The sequence below is a fragment of the Chiloscyllium plagiosum genome, chromosome 16 (assembly GCF_004010195.1).
Source record: "Chiloscyllium plagiosum isolate BGI_BamShark_2017 chromosome 16, ASM401019v2, whole genome shotgun sequence".
Classification (NCBI taxonomy): Eukaryota; Metazoa; Chordata; class Chondrichthyes; order Orectolobiformes; family Hemiscylliidae; genus Chiloscyllium; species Chiloscyllium plagiosum.
This window is the reverse complement of record NC_057725.1, coordinates 3,821,623-3,840,311: the sequence shown is the minus strand read 5'-3', so window position 1 is coordinate 3,840,311 and position 18,689 is coordinate 3,821,623. Positions and strand designations below refer to the sequence as shown.

Genomic DNA, 18,689 nt, shown 5'->3' with positions numbered 1-18,689 from the left:
TCCATCAACAAACACATTGACCTGGACCCAATATACCGGCCACTAAAGTGGACAGCTGAAACTGACAACCGGAAGTGGCAGGGACAGGCCACTATAAATGCCGGAGGAAACACCACAGAAGCGCTTCACAGGAGGCTCCCAAGCACTGAGGATGTCACCTAGACAGGGGACGAAACATTTGCAACAAAAACTTCCAGCTCGGCGAACAGAACCACAGCCACAAAGTCATATTGAAATCCGTGTTGAGGAATGTTTGCCTTTTTATGCTCCTGTAATACAGCTCTGTTGCTAAGGAAATCTGTCAAACTTGTACCTGAACCTTTTGCCGTCAGCACCATCCTTCACAGTGTGTAATTGCACAAAGATAGCTCAGTCCACAATTTTCTTCTCTTTTTTTTTTTGTCTGAGCAGAATGGTGGTATTTATCTCCTTGCCAACCAGAAAGGCTGTGATGGTGATCGCCTGTACTATGATGGCTGCGCAATGATTGCTGTCAATGGCCACCTTGTGGCTCAAGGATCCCAGTTTTCCTTGGATGATGTGGTAAGACCTGAGTGTATGGCCTGTGGTGGTGGATTCATTTGGCTTTTTCGTTGCCTTTGAGCTGGTGTGGAGAGGTGATGGCCTAATGTTAGTATTCCTAGTCTGATAATCCAGAAACCTGGCGAATGATCTGGGAACCGGGTTCAAATCCCGCAATGGCAGATGGTGACATTTGAATTGAATAAAATTCTACAATTGAGTCTAATGATGACTACAAATCCATTATTGATTGTCAGAAAAACCCATCTGCTTCACTAATGTCCTTCAGGGGAGGAAACTGCCACCCTTACCCGCATGTGACTCCAGACCAACAGTAATGTGGCTGACTCTTAACTGCCTCTGGGTGATTTAAAGGTTTGGCAATAAATCTTGGGAAAATTAAAAAGAATTTCAAAGTTTAAGAAGACAATTTCAAAGTTGCTTGTGCAGAATTTTTCGGTGTTACTGCAGGGATAGCTGGTATCCATTCTAGAATTTTTTTTCTCTATGTTTAGGAAGTTATAACGACCACTCAGGATTTGGAAGATGTCAGAAGCTACGATGCAATCAGGATATCTGCAAGATTAATGGTTGGTACATGAGCTTTCCTGTATGTTGAATTGTGAGTTTCTGTCTATATCCAGTGTTCTGACTGTAATGGGAGGGATGTGCTGGTAATCAAGTCCCACTGCAATAGTCTGCCCAGGAGTGTCAATGTTCTGATTCGATCAGAGGCTAGGAATCCTGCAGCTAGTAAGCCACCTCCTGACTTCCTGCCCATGATCTGCAAGGTGTGTGTGCGTGTGTGTGCGACGGAATACCCCCCGGTCGCCTGGGTGGGTGCAGCCCCAACAACACCCCAGACGCCTGGCACCATCCAGAACACCGCCATCCTGTATTCCTGATGAAGGTCCTTTGCCCAAAACGTCGATTTTACTGCTCCTCTGATGCTGCCTGAACCGCTGTGCTTTTCCAGTACCACTAATCCAGAATCTGGTATCCAGCATCTGCAGTCAGTGTTTTTACCTACCATCCAGAACAAAGCAGCCCGCTTCACTGGCATCACATCTACAAGCATCCACTCCCTCCACCACTCGTGCTCAGTAACAGCAGTGTGTACCATCCACAAAATGCACTGCAGAAATTCAACAAAGATCCTTAGCACCTTCCAAACCCATGGCCACTTCAATCTAGAAGGACATGGCCAGCAGATAGATGGGAACACCACCAACTACAAGTTCCCCTCGAAGCCACTCACCACTCTGACTTGGAAATATGTCGCCATTCCTTCACTGTTGCTGAGTCAAAATCCTGGAATTCCTTCCCTTAGGAGCCAACTTACAGCACATGGACTGCAACAGTTCAAGAAGGCAGCTCACCATCACCTTCTCAAAGGGGCAACTAGGGACAGGCAAAAAATGCTGGGTCCAGCCAGTGATGCTGATATCCCACAAGAAAATTTAAAATCCCCAACATGGTTAATTGAACCCCTTTTGTATTGCCATTCAGAACAAAGACTTTCACTGGATTTCTTGAATGAAATCCAAATAACTAATTTGTTATAAAACAAATTCACTTTTTTAAAAACAAGTGGTATATCTAATTGATACCGAAACTGTATCAATTAGCCCCAAAGCAGACACCCACATAGCAACAGAAACTCTCCAGAACTTATATTTTTAAAAAGGGCAAAAGAGAAGCCCCCTTAACTTGCTAATAGTTTGGAAAGCAGAAGTTTATAATTTAAAAGAAAAGCAAGCTATTTAAGATGTTTGAAACCTGAAACAAATGCAGAGAATACTGCAGAAACGTAGCAGGCCTGGCAGCATCTGGAGAGAGAAACAGAGCTAACGTTTCAAGTCTGGTCTGACTGGATTAAGAGTCGCTTGACTCTGTCCCAGTAGTCTCTCCACCCCCCAAACTCCATAGATCATTGACCAGGGGAAAGTAAGGACTGTGGATGCTGGGGATCAGAGATGAAAAGTGTGGCTCTGAGAAAGCACAGCAGGCCGGGTAGCATCCGAGGAGCAGGCGAATCGACGTTTCGGGCATAAGCCTGACCTGCTGTGCTTTTTCAGCACGACACTTTTCCATTCCATAGATTAATGATTGTTAGCTGTGTTCTGCTCTTCCCTGATACCTTTTTCACATCTGGCCGAGAATCTATTATTTGGTTTGTGATTCCTATCAAATTGTATGCAGTGTGTCTGTGGGCACGAGGCTTTTATTGAAAACTAGCCAAGCCCAACGCCCAGCGAATGAAGGTGCCTGGTTGGAAGGAACCTAATCCAGGGCACAGGTGAAAGAGACCGCTGAATCGCCTGTCACATCATCCAACAATAACTTGCATTTTTAGAACATTCCAAGGCATTTTGTAGGATCATTCGTAAATAAGATGACTGTAAGCTACAGTGGAGATGGCAATGTAGGCGACCAAAACCTTGGTCAAAGAGTAGACAGAGTTGCATCATAAAGCTCTCTAGGGGGCTATGGAAGTGGATAGACTCAGGAAATGAGTTTGTTTGGGGCCTTGGTACCCAATCTCAATGGACAGTTGGCATTTTTAAAACCCAGCAGATGCTCAAACAAAATTATTTTGAAAAGTGGTCTTTACTCTTTTCCTGATTTCCACCTGGGGAGTTACTATTGGACTGTTGACATCGAGGCAAACTTGTGAATCTCTTAAACCCAACCAATTGAGGAATAGCTTGAGTTCTCAGGAGTTCCGTCTGGAATTTTTCTATCAGTCTTATGACACTATTTTCTTTTGGGATTAGCTGAAGAGAACTTTTCTCAGTTAAAACTGAGAGATAATAAGCTAATAGTCAATCCTAATCACATGAATCACTGACTCCACTCCCAAAAACCTCACTTGTTCTTTTACTTGTGCATGTTTTCAAATGTCAGATTTAAATCTCTCTTCTAAATGAAATCCCAAATAGGCAACTGAAGTCCAGCCCTACCCTCGGGTGAAGGTTGACTTTGCACTTTCTTCAGTCGATGATGTCTGTATGCCCTCCATTGAACCCATTCAGATCCGGTACCATACTCCTGAGGAGGAAATCAGGTAGGCTTGTGTCCTCAAACTGCTCAATAGTTCCTCCAAGGATCACTGTAACCTGGTGTGTTCTATCCCACGTCTAATGTGGTCCTCAGTGAAAGCATCCAGGCCACGGTCTGTGGCACAAAAATAGGTAGGTAACCTACTTTTCATGAGGAAGATGCAGATGGGGATATAGAAGAAAAGACTGTGGATTCTGGAATTCTGAAAGAGTGCTGGAGAAATTAAACTGTCTGGCAGCATCTGTGTAGACAGAGAGTTGATGTTTTGAATCACATTGTTTATTTGAAATGATGATACCCACCTGATCCAGTGGGTGTGCCCATTTGTGCCAGTGGTGTCTCTCGTGCTTGCAGACACCACATGCTCTCTCTCAAAGGATGCCTGAGTATGGATGCAGCTGTGGAAGAGGGGCAGGTGGTTAGGTACTACAGCTCCCTCCACACCTGCTGCCCAGATCCTCAGCTGAGTACAGTAGCCAGGAGCAGACCCAGGAGGAGATCCTCTGATCTGTCTGCACCACCCCGTCTCCCTCCCACACAGTGCCCCCATTCAACAGCAATGAGGGGCTGAAGTGCAATTAAAAATTTAAAAGCAGAGCGTGGGCTGCAACCGGAATCTCCAATTAATACGGAAAGCTGTTTCCTCCATGCCCCACAGTCTGTGTTAGCCTGGCACCTGGAGAGAACCCTTCACCTTCGATGGATGGGGTTGACTGCGTGCAACACACTCCAGCCCATATCCCTGAAAGAGGGCGGATCCTCGAACAGAGGGCCTAACATCAAGACATATCTGAACAGTAGATTAATGCGAGGAAGTGTTACAGCAGCAGCCCATCCAGGAAATGCTGTAAGCCATTTTGAAGGGCATAAGGGAGAATACCCTCTAGGTATTTTTTAATCATCCTGTTAATTGAGGCATCTCTGGAGCACTTATGGCTTGAAGCCAGGCTTCCTTGTTCAGTGTCCCACTGAACCACACTGGTCCCTAAGGGGTTTCTTTTTGACTGTAAGGTGTTAATTGTATCACTGTTTATAAACAGATGGAGGGTATTGATTGGAGAAGGGGGCGATGGTGGCATCATGATCTGTGCATCAGTTTTGTATCATTTTTTCACATGGTGGCGATGTTACTGAATTAGACATCCTGAATGGCAGAGAGGGACTCCTGAACTGGAGCACGTCCGTTCCATCTGGTTTTCTCTTTTCTCTTTTTCTTTTTCTTTTGTTTGTCTTGCCTCCTGTCCTTTGGTGGCATTGGCGATGTCCGAGGTGAAGGCAGTGCAGATTTATTTCCCTGAGAGTCTGCATGTGAGGCCCCTGCTGGACTGGAGGCCAGTACAGACACCTCTGCTCCTTCTCCTCTGCTTGGAAAGACTGGAGCTCTGAACTTTTTATTTCTTTTATTTTTCTAATCTATTCCTAAGAAGTTCTATCTAGGTACCATGTACCTAAGATGCACTCGTGCAGGTACATGTGACAATAAAGCTAATTCCAATCTGTGGAATTCCCTGCCCAGTGAAGTACTTGATGCTACTTCTGTATATGTTTTTATAGCTAAGGTAGATTTATTTTTTTTAATTTTTTTTTTTGAACAATAAAGGAATTAAAGGATATAGTGAGCGTGCAGGTAAGTGGATCTGAGCCCATGAGAAGATCAGCCATGATCTTATGGAATGGCAGAACAGGGCTGGACAGCCTACTTCTGCTTCTAGTTCTAATGTTAACTGGATCCATGAGTTCAAATCCCACCATAGTGGCTGGTTAATTAAAATTCGATTAAGTAATGACAAAATGTGGTGGACAAGTGATTGATTTTCTGAAATGCTCTCTACAGCCAATAAGTTCAAGGGCAGCTAGGGATGGGCAACACCTTCTGGCCTCTCCAACAAGGCCCACATTCCATGCAAGAAATTTTGAAAAGTACACTTCACCAAATATCTGTTCAAAGCTCTCTGTTTTGTCCTTGTCATCCATTTCACTAGAGCATTTGTCCTAAACCAGTCCAAATGGTACAGCTCCCTCTTTGCCCAGTACTGGTGCCAGTACCCCATGATGTGAATTACCTGTCTCTCCCAGGCAAGATTATTCAGCCACACATTTAACCTCCTAACCTCTTTACTCCTGTGCCAATTGGTTTAAGACTGGGGTAACAATTTTGAGATTAATCACTTCAGGGTTTTGTTTTTGAATTCGAACCCTCAAACTTTCTCATCAGAATATCATTCCTAGTTCTTCTTTGTTCCTATGTGAGCCATGATAACTGGACCTGACCCCTCCCACTTCAAGTTCTTTGCCATCCATGATGGTACTTTACCCCCTGGCATTGGGCAGGCAGTGTAGTCTTTGGAACTTTCAGTTGTAGCTGCAGAGAACAGGGTCCACGTACCTGACCATATTATTCCACATCTCTTGTGTAAACTCAATGGTTTCCTGCAACTTGTTTGCGATGGAACTTTATTGTACATTTCTTTGTTATTTGGAAACTTGGGTTCCAACGTGGACAGGATCTAGTATAACTTAAAGCCCTACTCCTATTTCTGCATGATTAAAAATCACAACACCAGGTTATAGTCCAACAGGTTTAATTGGAAGCACTAGGTTTTGGGGCGCTGCTCCTTCATCAGGTGGTTGGTGAACTATCTGATGAAGGAGCAGCGCTCTGAAAGTTAGTGTGCTTCCAATTAAACCTGTTGGACTATAACCTGGTGTTGTGATTTTTAACTTTGTACACCCCAGTCCAACACCGGCATCTCCAAATTATTTCTACATTGCTTGTTAAGAAGGGGATAAATTTGTTTCATTTTTGTGTTCTGTGAATGGTTCTGTGAGTAAAACTTGTTTATATGCATTTAAATCCAGCAAAATAAAAATCCTTTCACTGGCTAACTCCGTGCTCTAGAAAATAAGGTTAGATGAGACAGAAGATTGGTGTTGGTGCAATAGTTCGAGATAACAAAATTTGGTTCAGCAGGTCAGGATGAGGAATCAGTTTTTTTGCATAATATAACTAGTGCTTTTTATTACACACTAAAAGAAAAACACTTTGTTCATTTGTTAAATGTACATCGGCAGCTTTGTGTGAATATGTTCAGTGACTGACCATAGTAAACAAATTACAAAAATAAAACTGACCTATCAAGCTAGGTTTCAAGCTGGGATCTGACTTGTCCAATATCACCAGCAGCTGGGATCATGACATGATGCGATGGTAATTTTGCCCGATTTTACACCTCTAAATACAATATAAACACACTGCTGGCCAAGTACAGGATAAAACATTGCCAGAAAATTGTGACTTGATGTCGCTGATTGTATCCTCTTCATATTTTATTTAGTCTTGGACCGGCCTGTTGGTTGTGGGATTACCTGCGACGTAGCTCACAGGTAAGTCAGTGAGATGTATAGTCATATTAATAGAGGTAAGCTTAATTTTAGAAAGCTTTACTCTTTCCGTACATAGTTTACAAGATGCTTTGTTAAAAATGTCTATTTGTCCAGGTGGGATGCCTTCATTGTTTGAAGAAAGGTTCTTTGCTAGGTCTTGCACACTAACCAATTGTTACCGAACATACATTTTTTTTTTTTCTTACTTTATTCTTTCATGGGATGTGCATGTCTCAGGTAAGTGCAGCATTTGTTGTCCTTTCCTAATTGCCCCTTAACTGAGTGATAGAGGGCAATTGATGGTTAACCCCTTGAAGTAGGCCAGATGGGGTTAGAATGTCCCATTCCCTTCCAAACTGACATCAGTCAAACAAATCTGTTTTTAAAACGCTGTGGTAGTTTGCTGATCAGCATTATTGAAGCATACACCATTGTATTGCAGAGTTAGTAATTGGATTTAAACACCACTAGCTGCCACAGTGGGATTTGAAGCTGTGTCCCTAGACTGAGAGGCTGGGTATTAGGATAACCAGCCCAATATTCCTCCTGCACCAGCTGTGGCTGGCTTGAGAGTTACCTGTTCAGTGGCCCAGTGTGGTGTAGGTGCACAGCATACTAACTAGGCTTCTCCACACAGAGTCCAACCACATTGCTGCTTTTCTAAAGGAGACTGGATGGAAAATAACCAATTGAACTTATGCAAAAAAAAATGCTGCCTCACAGCGCTGGGGACCTGGGTTCAATTCCACCCTTGGATGACTATCTGTGTGGAGTTTTCACATTCTCCCCATCTCTGCCTAGGTTTCCTCCCACAGTCCAAAGATATGCAGTTTAGGTGGACGGGCCATGGTAAATTACCCAGGAATGTCCAAGCTAGGTGGATTGGCCATGGGCATTGCAGGGTTACAGGGATAGGGTAGGGGGAATGGATCTGGATGCTCTTTTGGTTGGGAGGGGTTCAGTGTTCACTTGATGGACTGAATGGCCTGCTTCCAGACTCTGAGGATTGTATGATTTCCGTGACTTTCCTGGCTCTGCAGAGCGGTTTTACTGGAGCCTGCAATGACATTTTGTGACCATCTGGAATATTAATGCTTTCCCTTGAAGGTGCTGAGAAGGAAAGGCAGAACCTCTTGAATTTATATTACACCTTTTTTATGTGCCTGTGGGTTACTTTTTAGCCAGTGAAGTTGGGGGGCATAAAGACATATTGGTTATGTCACTGCACCAGCAATCCCAGGCTAATGGTCGAGAGAAGTGGGTTCAAATCCCAGCCTGGCCAATGGAGAAATTTTAATTCAGTTGACCAAATCTGGAACTACAACCTTCTCCCCCTGAATTAGCATGGATTGTTGTAAAGACTAATTGACTGGGGGAGGTAGTGGTAACGCTACTGGACTCATAACTAAGAAACCCCAAGGCTGGTGTACAGTAGGGCATAGGTTTGAACTCTGTTATGATAGATGGTGAAATTTGAATTCAGTAAAATTCTGGAATAAAACATCAGCCTAATTCCTATTTCGTAACCATTGTTGATCGTCGTAAAAGCCCATCTGGTTCACTAATGCCCTTTTAGGGAAGGAAGCTGCCATCCTTGTCTGGTGTACACGTGACTCATTCCTGATGAAGGGCTTTTGCCCGAAACGTCAATTCTCCTGCTCCTCGGATGCTGCCTGACCTGCTGTGCTTTTCCAGCACCACTCTAATCTAGACTCTGATCTCCAGCATCTACTGTCCACACTTTCGCCTACGTGTAACTCCAGACCCACCGTGATCTTGCTGACTCTTAACTGCCCTCTGAAATGGTTGAGCAAGGCACTCTGTGACCTCCACATCCGGTCCAAAAGTAGAACAAGTACATTTTGAAGTTTAGTTAGAGTTGATGTCAGAATTGTGGGGTGGCAGCCATTTTGTACAGACCAGGTTTTCGTGTACAGTCCTGTTTGTGATGTTGTTTGAGGGACAAACCCTGACCAGGACACTGGGGTCTGGAGAGGTAGGGTGGGAAGAGGTGTAATCCAGGTAGCTGTGGGAGTCGGTGGGTTTGTACACTGGGGACCCACCGCCACTACGTCTTAGTGAGATGATGGGAGCTCCTGCATTGACTTGAGAGTTCAGATAGGGGCTTGGTTTAAAGCCTCATCCAAAAGCAAACATTTCAAACATTGCAGTATTGTAAGATTTGTAGCTCAGGTTGAGGTTCAGGTTGTAAGCTTGCTGGCTGAGCTGGAAGATTTGTTCTCTGTTTTGTCACCATGCTAGGTAACTTCATCAGTGAGCCTCCGGTGAAGCGTTGGTGTTCTGTCCCACTTGCTATTTATGTGCCTTGGTCTGTTGTGGTGAGTGATATCACTTTGGTTCTTTTTCTGAGAGGTTAGTAAATGGGGTCCAAATCGATGTGCTTGTTGGAGTTCTGGGTTGAATGCCAGGCCTTGAGGAATTCTTGTGCATGTCTTGGTTTAGCCGTTCTTAGAATGGATGCATTGTCCCAGGCGAACCGGTGTCCCTCATCATCTGTGTGTAAGGATACCAGTGATGGCTGATTGTGTCTTTTGGTTGCTAGTTGGTGCTCGTTGTGGTACTGCTCAGCTCTCAAACCCACTGTCTTCGGACTCCAGGTGAGAGTCCACCCATGGGAGCAAACCTGACGTTGGAGGAGGTTTACTTCTAAGGAATGAGTCACATGTAACACCAGACAAAGATGGCAGCTTCCTTCCCTAAAAAGGGCATTAGTGAACCACATGGGCTTTTATGACGATCGACGATGGTTACGAAATAGGAATTAGGCTGATGTTTTATTCCAGAATTTTACTGAATTCAAATTTCACCATCTACCATAAGAGTTCAAACTTTAAAGAAATGTTATCTCATTGGTTTGCGACTGTAAACAAATTATGATTTATCCAAAGCTTTTACCCTTTAATAAATGTGAAGGGGAATGTAATGGGTCAATGGAGAACAAGGGAACGTGTTACTTTAAACAGTTTCCCTGAATGGGCAGCTGCTCACTCTGAGAGCAGACTGGTGTTTGGTTCTGGACCTTAATCGTCTTTAGCTGATACCCAAGAGGAATGCGGGAGTTCCTGGATTGTGTTCCGAGATGCATCTGAGAAAAGGGGATCAGGAATTGGCTCCAATGTCCCTTTAGCCTATAGTAGAAGAAATACACCATTTGTATAGGATACTGTAGCACCATCTATTGTAAGTTGTGCCTTACTATACTCAACTGTATTGGTTCAGTCTTCCAGAAGGGGGTTTGTTTGTATACCTGTGTGTGTAATATTATCGCCATTGCTGCATTTGGGTGTTTTTGGTATCATTATTGCTGTCTCCCATTGGTGAACAGTGGAGTAGCAGAAGAAATTCTCAGTTTGATGAACAACCGTCTTTATCCCCAGTCGTGAGGGTGGTCACTGCACCAGGGCTGGAGTGCTTTTGCTCTCATGTCTTGCCTGACAAGGGTTGGGGAGACAGCAACAGAAATTGCTGAAGAAACTCATCAGGTCTGATAGCACTTGCGGAGAGAAAGCAGAGTCACTGAAGCGGGGGTTTGGGTCGAGTGTGATGGTGACCCATCGTGAATATCCTGCTCAATGCCAACTCCTACAAACAGGGAATAAGAGGAGGCCAGTCGGCCCATCTGCCAGCCCATTCAATATGATCGTGGCTGATCTGATTTTTAACCTGAACTCTACATTCCTGCAGAGACCTGAAACGTCCATCCTCCTTAAGTAAGAATCTTGTCCATGCCTTAAAAACATTTTAAAGATTCAACATCCACTGAGTTTTGAGGAAAGGAATTCAAAAGACTCTCAACCCTCAAAGACCATAAGGGTTTTAGGTACATAATTCTTTGAAGTTTATGTCACAGGTAGACAGGGTGGTTAAAAAGGCATTTAGCACGCTCGCCTCATCGCTCTGACAATTGAGTATAGGAGTTGGGTTGTCATGTTGAGGTTGTTCAGGATGTTGATGAGGCCTCCAACTCAACTGTGTGTTCTGATTGCCTTGTTATAGGAGCGTTATCATTGAGCTGGAGATGGTTCAGAAAAGGCTTATCAGGATGTTGCTGGGAATGGAAGGTTTAGGTTATAAGGAGAGGCTAGACAGGCTGGGACTTTATTCACTGGAGTGTTGGAGGTTAAGGGATGAGGTTTATAAAATCCTGAGGGACATGGTAAGGTGAATAGCACGTGTCTTTTCTGTAGGGCAGGGAATTTCAAAACTAGAGGGCATATTTTTAAGGTTTTAAGATTTTAAAGACCGGAGAAGCAGTTTTACTTTAGGTGGTTTGTGTGTAGAATGAACTTGGTGGATGTGGGTTCTGTTACAATGTTTAAAGTACATTTGGATATATACATGAATAAGAGGTTTGGAAGGATATGGGCCAGGAGCAGGTAGGTGGACTAGTTAGACTGACTGGTCCGTTTCCATGCTGTAAGACGTCCTCTTGTTCAAGTCAACTCAGGATTCAAAACTTGACCTCCACACTCTCCCCACAGTACACCCTGTGCCTGAGATGGATTGCTGTAACTAAGCCTCCTAAGTTTAGAATTAAAACAGAAAATGCTGGAGAAACTCAGCAGGTCAGGCAGCATCTGTGGAGAGAGAAACAGAGTTAATGATTCAAGTCCCCAGTACGACACTTCCAACGTTATCCAATATCCAATAATAGCTTTAAATTAAGGGGGGGTAGGTATAGGACAGATGTTAGGGGTAGGTTCTTCACTCAGCGAGTCGTGAGTTCATGGAATGCCCTGCCAGTAGCAGTGGTGGACTCTCCCTCTTTATGGGCATTTAAGCGGGCATTGGATAGTGGCAGGGTGGGGGGAGGGGGGTATGCAGATGAGGATGCTTCTAATTGGTAATTGTAGGGTTGCTGTAATTCATTCATGGGGTGTGGGAGTCACTGGCTGGGCCCAGCATTTATTGCCCATTTCAGTTGCCCTTGTGAAGATGGTGGTGAGCTGTCTTCTGAAAACCTGCAGTCTCCAAATTTGGGTTGACACCGAATACTGTCACATCTTGGAATGTAAGAGCAGTAGTCCATTCAACCCATTGAGCCAGCTCTGCCTTTCTGGGTCATATGTCCCATGTGGAGTTGAGCCACATTTCTGAGCTGCACTTGAGATAAGGTTTTGCATTAATTTGATAAATGCGGGCCCAGCCAGTGACACCTACACCCTGTGAATGAATTAAAGCAAAGCTCTCGTTCACCAGAATTTCGGGTGAGTTTAGAAAACTCTGAAATTGTCAGAACAATTATAATCATTTTGATTTCCAAGACGACTGACCAGAATAGCAGACTGAGGGTGTGTGAGAGAGGGAGTCATTCTGAACATTGCCTCTCAGGCAGTTGTCTGCCATGAAGAGATGTGTGGTACTGGAAAAGCACAGCAGGTCAGGCAGCATCTGAGGAGCAGGAGAGTTGACGTTTCGGGCATGAGCCCTTTGTCAGGAATTTCTGATGAAGCACTTATGCCTGAAACATTGATATTCCAGAGGAAGGGCTTTTGCCCGAAACGTCGACTCTCCTGCTCCTCAGATGCTGCCTGACCTGTTGTGCTTTTCCAGCACCACACTCTTAAAATTGTTCTGTATCAGCCATCAGTCTGAACATAGCACTCAGGATGAATCTGTGATTAAAGCATCCCCTGCTTTCCACAGCCAGTGTAATGTATGTTCTTTTTTTAAACTAAAAGGTCCATGTGTATGCCAGCTGTAAGCAGTGACCTTTTTCGTATTGAAGAGGGCTCTAATCTCTGGCGGTATCCAGCCCTCTGCGGGAGGGGGGTTATCCAGCCCTCTCTTGGGGGGGGGGGAGGAGAATGGTATCCTCCCCTCTGGCGGGGGGGGGGGGGGTTCCAGCCCTCCAGTGTGTAAACATATAATTGAAAATCTTGCCATTTCTCCATCCACACAATCCCATTGTGTTTGCTTGAAAAAAAAACACTTTAAGTCTTTTGTCAATAGTCATCAGGACGTTTGCAAAAATAAAAATTTAAGAGGAGCGCCAACTTGTTTACTACATTTGGTGGTGAGTGAACTCTGGTAGAGTCATTGCCATTAAGAATGCAGCAGTTAATAATGATTGACAATTAACAGCCAGGCTTTATTTAAATCTTAACCAGGGAGGTTAACTGATTCGATAAGGTTATTGCTCTATAAATAAACCAGCGAATGACTCAGCTGTTTTGAGTTGAAACCGTGCAGTTAGCTTTGCAAAAAAAAAAGATAAACAGGAGTGTCTCCCCTCCCCTTCACTGTTTTGATCACACAGCACTGCCCTTTGATGTGAAGGGCAGTGTTTGTCACTGGCCACCCGGGTGTTTTCCTATCTTCCTGGTGGTGGAAATTGAATAAAGATTGGTGCACTTTGTGTCTTCAAGAAAAAAGAAAAAGAAAAAAAAAAAAGAAACCATGCAGTGTGTATACATGTTCTTTCTGTCTACAAAGACCAGGACTCTGTGTATTTCATGTACAGCTTCCAGCACCTGCAAGGGCACCAAGCTGGGAGCATGACTGACATTCGAACTGACTAAGGAGAAGTTTGGACAAAAAGTCTTTGCTCTCAACAATACTGGAGTTCTGTACGAGTGTGTGAGTGTGTCTCCATGGAAACAGTGTTCTCCAACTTCACAGAATCTGGTGTGAGTGGGTATAGAGAAGTAATGTGCATATGGAAGTATTGTTGGACTTTGAGTTGAGCAGATTCCTGTTAGTTACTCCTGTTCTGTGATGTATCATTTCTTTTGTCTGTAGGCTGGATTTCTTCTTCCTCTTAGTGGAGGTATCGATAGCTCAGCTACAGCCTGTATTGTCTATTCCATGTGTCATCAGGTGTGCCTTGCTGCAAGTAATGGAAGTAAGTAGCTATAAAATTACCTGTCGATTATCATAACCCACCTGGTTAACTCATTCTCTTTAGGGAAGGAAATCTGCCATCCTTACCCACTCTGGCCTACAGCTTATTTCACACCCAAACAATATGGTCAACTCTAAACTCTAGGCAACTGGAGCTGGACAATAAACATTGGCCAAGACAGTGACACCGTCACCCCATGAATATCATCACACAAATTAGGAACAGAAGTACCCCATTTGGCCCTTCAAGCCTGCTCCAACACTCCGTAATGCCCACCATTTAAAGTCAGGATTTGCCTGGATGGGTGCAGCTCCAACAACACTTGAGAATTTGACACCTTCCAGGATAAAGGCCACTTGATTGGCACCAGCTCACAGCTGTTCTGTTTGTGTTCCAAATTCCACATTCCCATCCACCCTCAATCAACTTAAACTCTCCTTTAGACAAGACTGTGAGTCTACCTTAGTAATTAAGATACTGAGGAACCTTCCCCAAACCCCCCACTGTCTTCCGAAGCAGACGGTACCCAAGCCTCTCAACCTGCAGAAAGAAAAGCAATCCTTTTCACCTCTGTCCTCAAAGCGTGACTCCTAGTTTTTAAACTCTGCCCCCGGTTCCTCCTGTAGCAGCTTGAGTCACTGTAATTGCTGGCATGTTGTAATATGGTAAAGTATGATGCCAGTTCATTTTCGGGTCTGTGTAACCCTTTTTGTTTCAAGCTGTGGGTTTCATGCTGCGTGAATTCCCAACCAAAAAATCAGCTGCCAACTTGGCACTGACAGCATGTAAATGAAATATCCTTGCTTTGTTAGAGGAAATAAAAGTGAATTGTTAGGAGCTCTGTCGGCTGTTCTGGACTTATCAAAGTGGCTGAGTATTGGCAGAGGCTGACCAGTAGAAGGTGGTGTAAAGCAAGGCTGGAGAGCACCGTGTGAAACTGGAGATTAAATAGAATCACAGAATTGTTCAGCATTGAAGGAGGCCATTTGGCCCATTACCACAATCCATATCCAGACACGACATGATTTGGAAGTGCCGGCGTTGGACCAGGGTGCTCAAAGTTAAAAATCACACAGCACCCGGTTATAGTCCAACAGGTTCATTTGGAAGCAGCGCTGCTCCTTCATCAGGTGGTTGTGGAGTATAAGATCATAAGACCTCCAACCAACACTATACACCAAGTATATTCATGACATTTTCTTCCTCCGACCCATAGCGAGGAGTCATTGAAACAACTACACAGTGCTATCGATGAGTTTCATCCCACCATCAAACTCACCATGGACTAGTCTTTAGCATCTGTCTCATTCTTGGACACACACATCTCTGTCAAGCAGAGGCTACAGCAACGAATGGACACCACACAACAATCAACAGACAGGAGTGTTCCCTCCAATTGAAGAACACTTCAGTGATCTGGGACACTCTGCCTCAAACCTTGGGTGACTACCCTTCAAGGCAGACTTCAGGACAGGCAACAATGTGAAGTGGCTGAACAGAGACTGATAGCCAAGTTTGGTACCCAGGGGAAGTCCTTAACTGAGACCTTGGGTTCCTCGCTCTCTATCTCTCACACTCTCTTTTTCTCTCACATGCTAGCTCTCGCTCTCACTTTCTCTCGTGCTCGCTTTCTTAGTCTCAGACTTACTCACTCACTCACTCACATCCTCTCTCATATGCTCAAACATACAGACCCACACACACACACCCTCTCACAGACCTACACCCCTTTACACTCTCACTCACTCACACTCTCTCTCAAACATTCATATCCCCCGACATGCGCGCGCACACACATATATAATTTTGTTGGGTGAATTTGTACTTGCAGAATTGCATTGTATTTTGCTCAAAAAAACTCCATGAATCTATGTAAGATTCTGTAAATCCCTTTTTGTGAAATAGAATCAGTCTGAACATTGGTGTACAGACTGCCTCACACAAGGCACCTCACATGGCACCTACTGTTAAAGTCCATTTGAGAATGTAACTTTAAAAACATTTCTGAGATTTACATATGAAAGAACTGAAACCACGTGGTCATTCTAAGAGGTCACACTGAACAAACAATCCAGGTCTTTTTCAATATATAATTTCAGTTGCATCACACTGTAAACTTTTGCGATAAATTCTGTGTCTTACAATCTTATACCCCACAACCACCCGATGAAGGAGCAGCGCTCAAAACTAGTGCTTCCAAATAAACCTGTTGGACTATAACCTGGTGGTGTGATTTTTCACTTCAGACACAAAATAATTGATTTTTTTTTTTAAACAATACTTTTCACAATATATTTTTTGACAAAGTAGAAAAGTTAGATTTTTGCACTGAGTGAGGTTTGTCTTAATTTAGCTGTAAATTGATGAGGAATATTTTCAAATAAGGTTAAACCACTTCCAGCAGTTTCCTGGGATGATGTTCCTGACAAACTGTTAGGTTGTGTGTTAAAATGCTCTTGAGGTTTTTCATTCTGTCTGTCCAGATCAGCAGGTAATTGAAGATGCGCGGAGGATAGTGAATGATCCTCAGTATGTCCCCAAGGACCCACGGGAATTTTGTCAACGCATCTTTATCACCTGCTACATGGCGAGTGAGAACTCTTCACAAGACACTTGCAATCGAGCCAAAGAGTTAGCAGAGCAAATCGGCAGGTAAGGCGTTGGTGGAAGCGGGAAATGGGTTAGTTTTGTTATGGCATTTTAGGCACTGGTTCAGTCTTCTCTCTCGTGCTTTCAAATTTATGCAGTGATTTCTAAGATTTCAAACAGGATGGCACGGTGGCTCAGTGGTTAGCACTGCTGCCTCACAGCGCCATGGACCCAGGTTTGATTCCTTCCTCAGATGGCTCTGTATGGAGTTTTCACGTTCTCCCAGTGTCTGTGTGGGTTTCCTCCTGGGAGCTCCAGTTTCCTCCCCAGTCCAAAGATTCGCCATGCTAAATGGTCCATATTGTCCAGGGATGTGCAGGCTAGGTGGATTAGCAGGGGAGTTGCAGGGTTAGGGTAGTGGGATGGATCTGGGTAGGATGCTCTTTGGAGGGTTTGTGTGGACTGAATGGACTCCCACATTGTAGTGTTTACCCTCTCTATTATGTTCTACTTGAGGTTGTAATTGATGAGATGACACACTTCATAACCCTTATAGTTAACAATGGTTGTTTGGGAGCGAAATTTTAATTCCTCTTACTATTATTTTCATGAATTGTTCAAATGTTATTTTTGGGTAACTTTTCTGACCTATTGTCTTGATTATTGAATTATTAAATGACCAAATTACTTCTCTGGATTGAGGGTTTGTCCTATGAGGAATGATTTAAATAAACTGGATCTTTAATGTCTGGAGTTTAGAAGATTGAGAGGTGATCACATTCAAAGATATAAATTTATTTCAACAATCAACAGGGTAAAGGCAGGAAGGATGTTTTTTCCCCTGAGGGGAGACCGTCTCAGAATATGGAGAAGTGTATTCTGGAATAAAAGGAAGAAGAATTTCTTCACTCAGAAGGTGATGAATCTTTGGGAATCTGTCTCCCAGTGTGCTCTGGAGGATCAGCCATTGAATATGTTTGAGACAGCGATCAATATATTTCTACAGGTTAACAATATGAAGGGGTACAGTGATCATAATTGTATGCATTTTAAGATAGTTACGGAAGAGGAAATGATTGGTCTTCAGGTGAAAGTGCTAAATTGGGGGAACAGCTTTAGGGAGGAACTGGATAAAGTGGACTGGGAATCAGCTGCTTGAAGGTAAATCCACATCTGGCACATAGGAGTCTTTTTAAAGGCCAGTTGGTCAGGATTCAGTTGAGCAAGTTCCTGTGAGGATTAAAGATAAGGATGGCAAAGCTCAGAACCTTGGATGTCAAGAGATTTTGAAAATTTAGTCAAAAAGGAAGGTCATGTAAGATTTAGGAAACTGATATCAGATAAGGCCAATGCAGAGTATAAAGGAAAGAGAAAAATATTTTTAAAATAAATTTGGGGGGGGCTCGAAGGACATTTCATGGTCCCTTCAAGTAGAATTAAAGAGAATGCCAAAGCAATTTATACTTATGGAAGAAGCAAGAGGGTAATGAGGGAAAGGGTAGGTCTGCTCAAGGACAAAGGAAGGAATTTATGCATGGAGCCAAAGGAGCTGGGTTCGTTCTTTAATGAGTACTCTGCATCAATAGGAGAAGGACATGGATAATGGTTAGATTAGAGAAGGGTTTGCTGACACTGTCAGGCATGTCAGTATTGAGGAGGTTGTGTTGGTGTCATGAAAAGCACTAAGGTAAATAAGACCCCAAGGCCTGATGAGATCTATCCCAGAATACTGAGGAACGCGAGGAAAGAGATTGCTGGGACCTTGACTGAGATCTTTGTATCTACAGGCGCGGTTCCGGAAGACTGAAAAATAGCTAATGTTGTTCCTTTTTATTTATCAAATGGAGCAGGGATAATCCAGGAAATTATAGGTTGGTGAGTCTTAAATCACTGGTAAGGAAATTATTGGAGAAAATACTTGGGACAGAATTTACTTGCATTTAGAGGAGACTGGACTGATTGGGAATAATCAGCATGGCTTTATGCAGGAAGAGGTCTTGTTTTTCTTTTGAGGAAGTGACAGTTGATGAGAGTAATGTAAATGATGTTGTCTACATGGACTTTACTAAAGCATTGAGTCATAGAGTCATAGAGATGTACAGCATGGAAACAGACCCTTTGGTCCAACCCGACCATGCCGACCAGATATCCCAACCCAATCTAATCCCACCTGCCAGCATCCGGCCCATATCCCTCCAAACCCTTCCTATTCATATACCCATCCAAATGCCTCTTAAATGTTGCAATTGTACCAGCCTCCACCACT

General features: G+C 43.7%; 1 protein-coding gene across 2 annotated transcripts in view; it reads left to right on the top strand.

Annotated features, from left to right (window-relative positions):
* Positions 1-18,689, top strand: part of nadsyn1 (NAD synthetase 1) — a 93,090-nt gene that overhangs the window by 43,782 nt on the left and 30,619 nt on the right. For both annotated transcript variants that reach the window (XM_043705355.1, XM_043705356.1), the window contains exons 9-14: positions 412-543; positions 1,038-1,112; positions 3,465-3,589; positions 6,921-6,969; positions 13,732-13,834; positions 16,318-16,486. In XM_043705355.1, the coding sequence (XP_043561290.1) occupies positions 412-543; positions 1,038-1,112; positions 3,465-3,589; positions 6,921-6,969; positions 13,732-13,834; positions 16,318-16,486 (653 nt within the window). The remainder of the gene's footprint in view (positions 1-411; positions 544-1,037; positions 1,113-3,464; positions 3,590-6,920; positions 6,970-13,731; positions 13,835-16,317; positions 16,487-18,689) is intronic.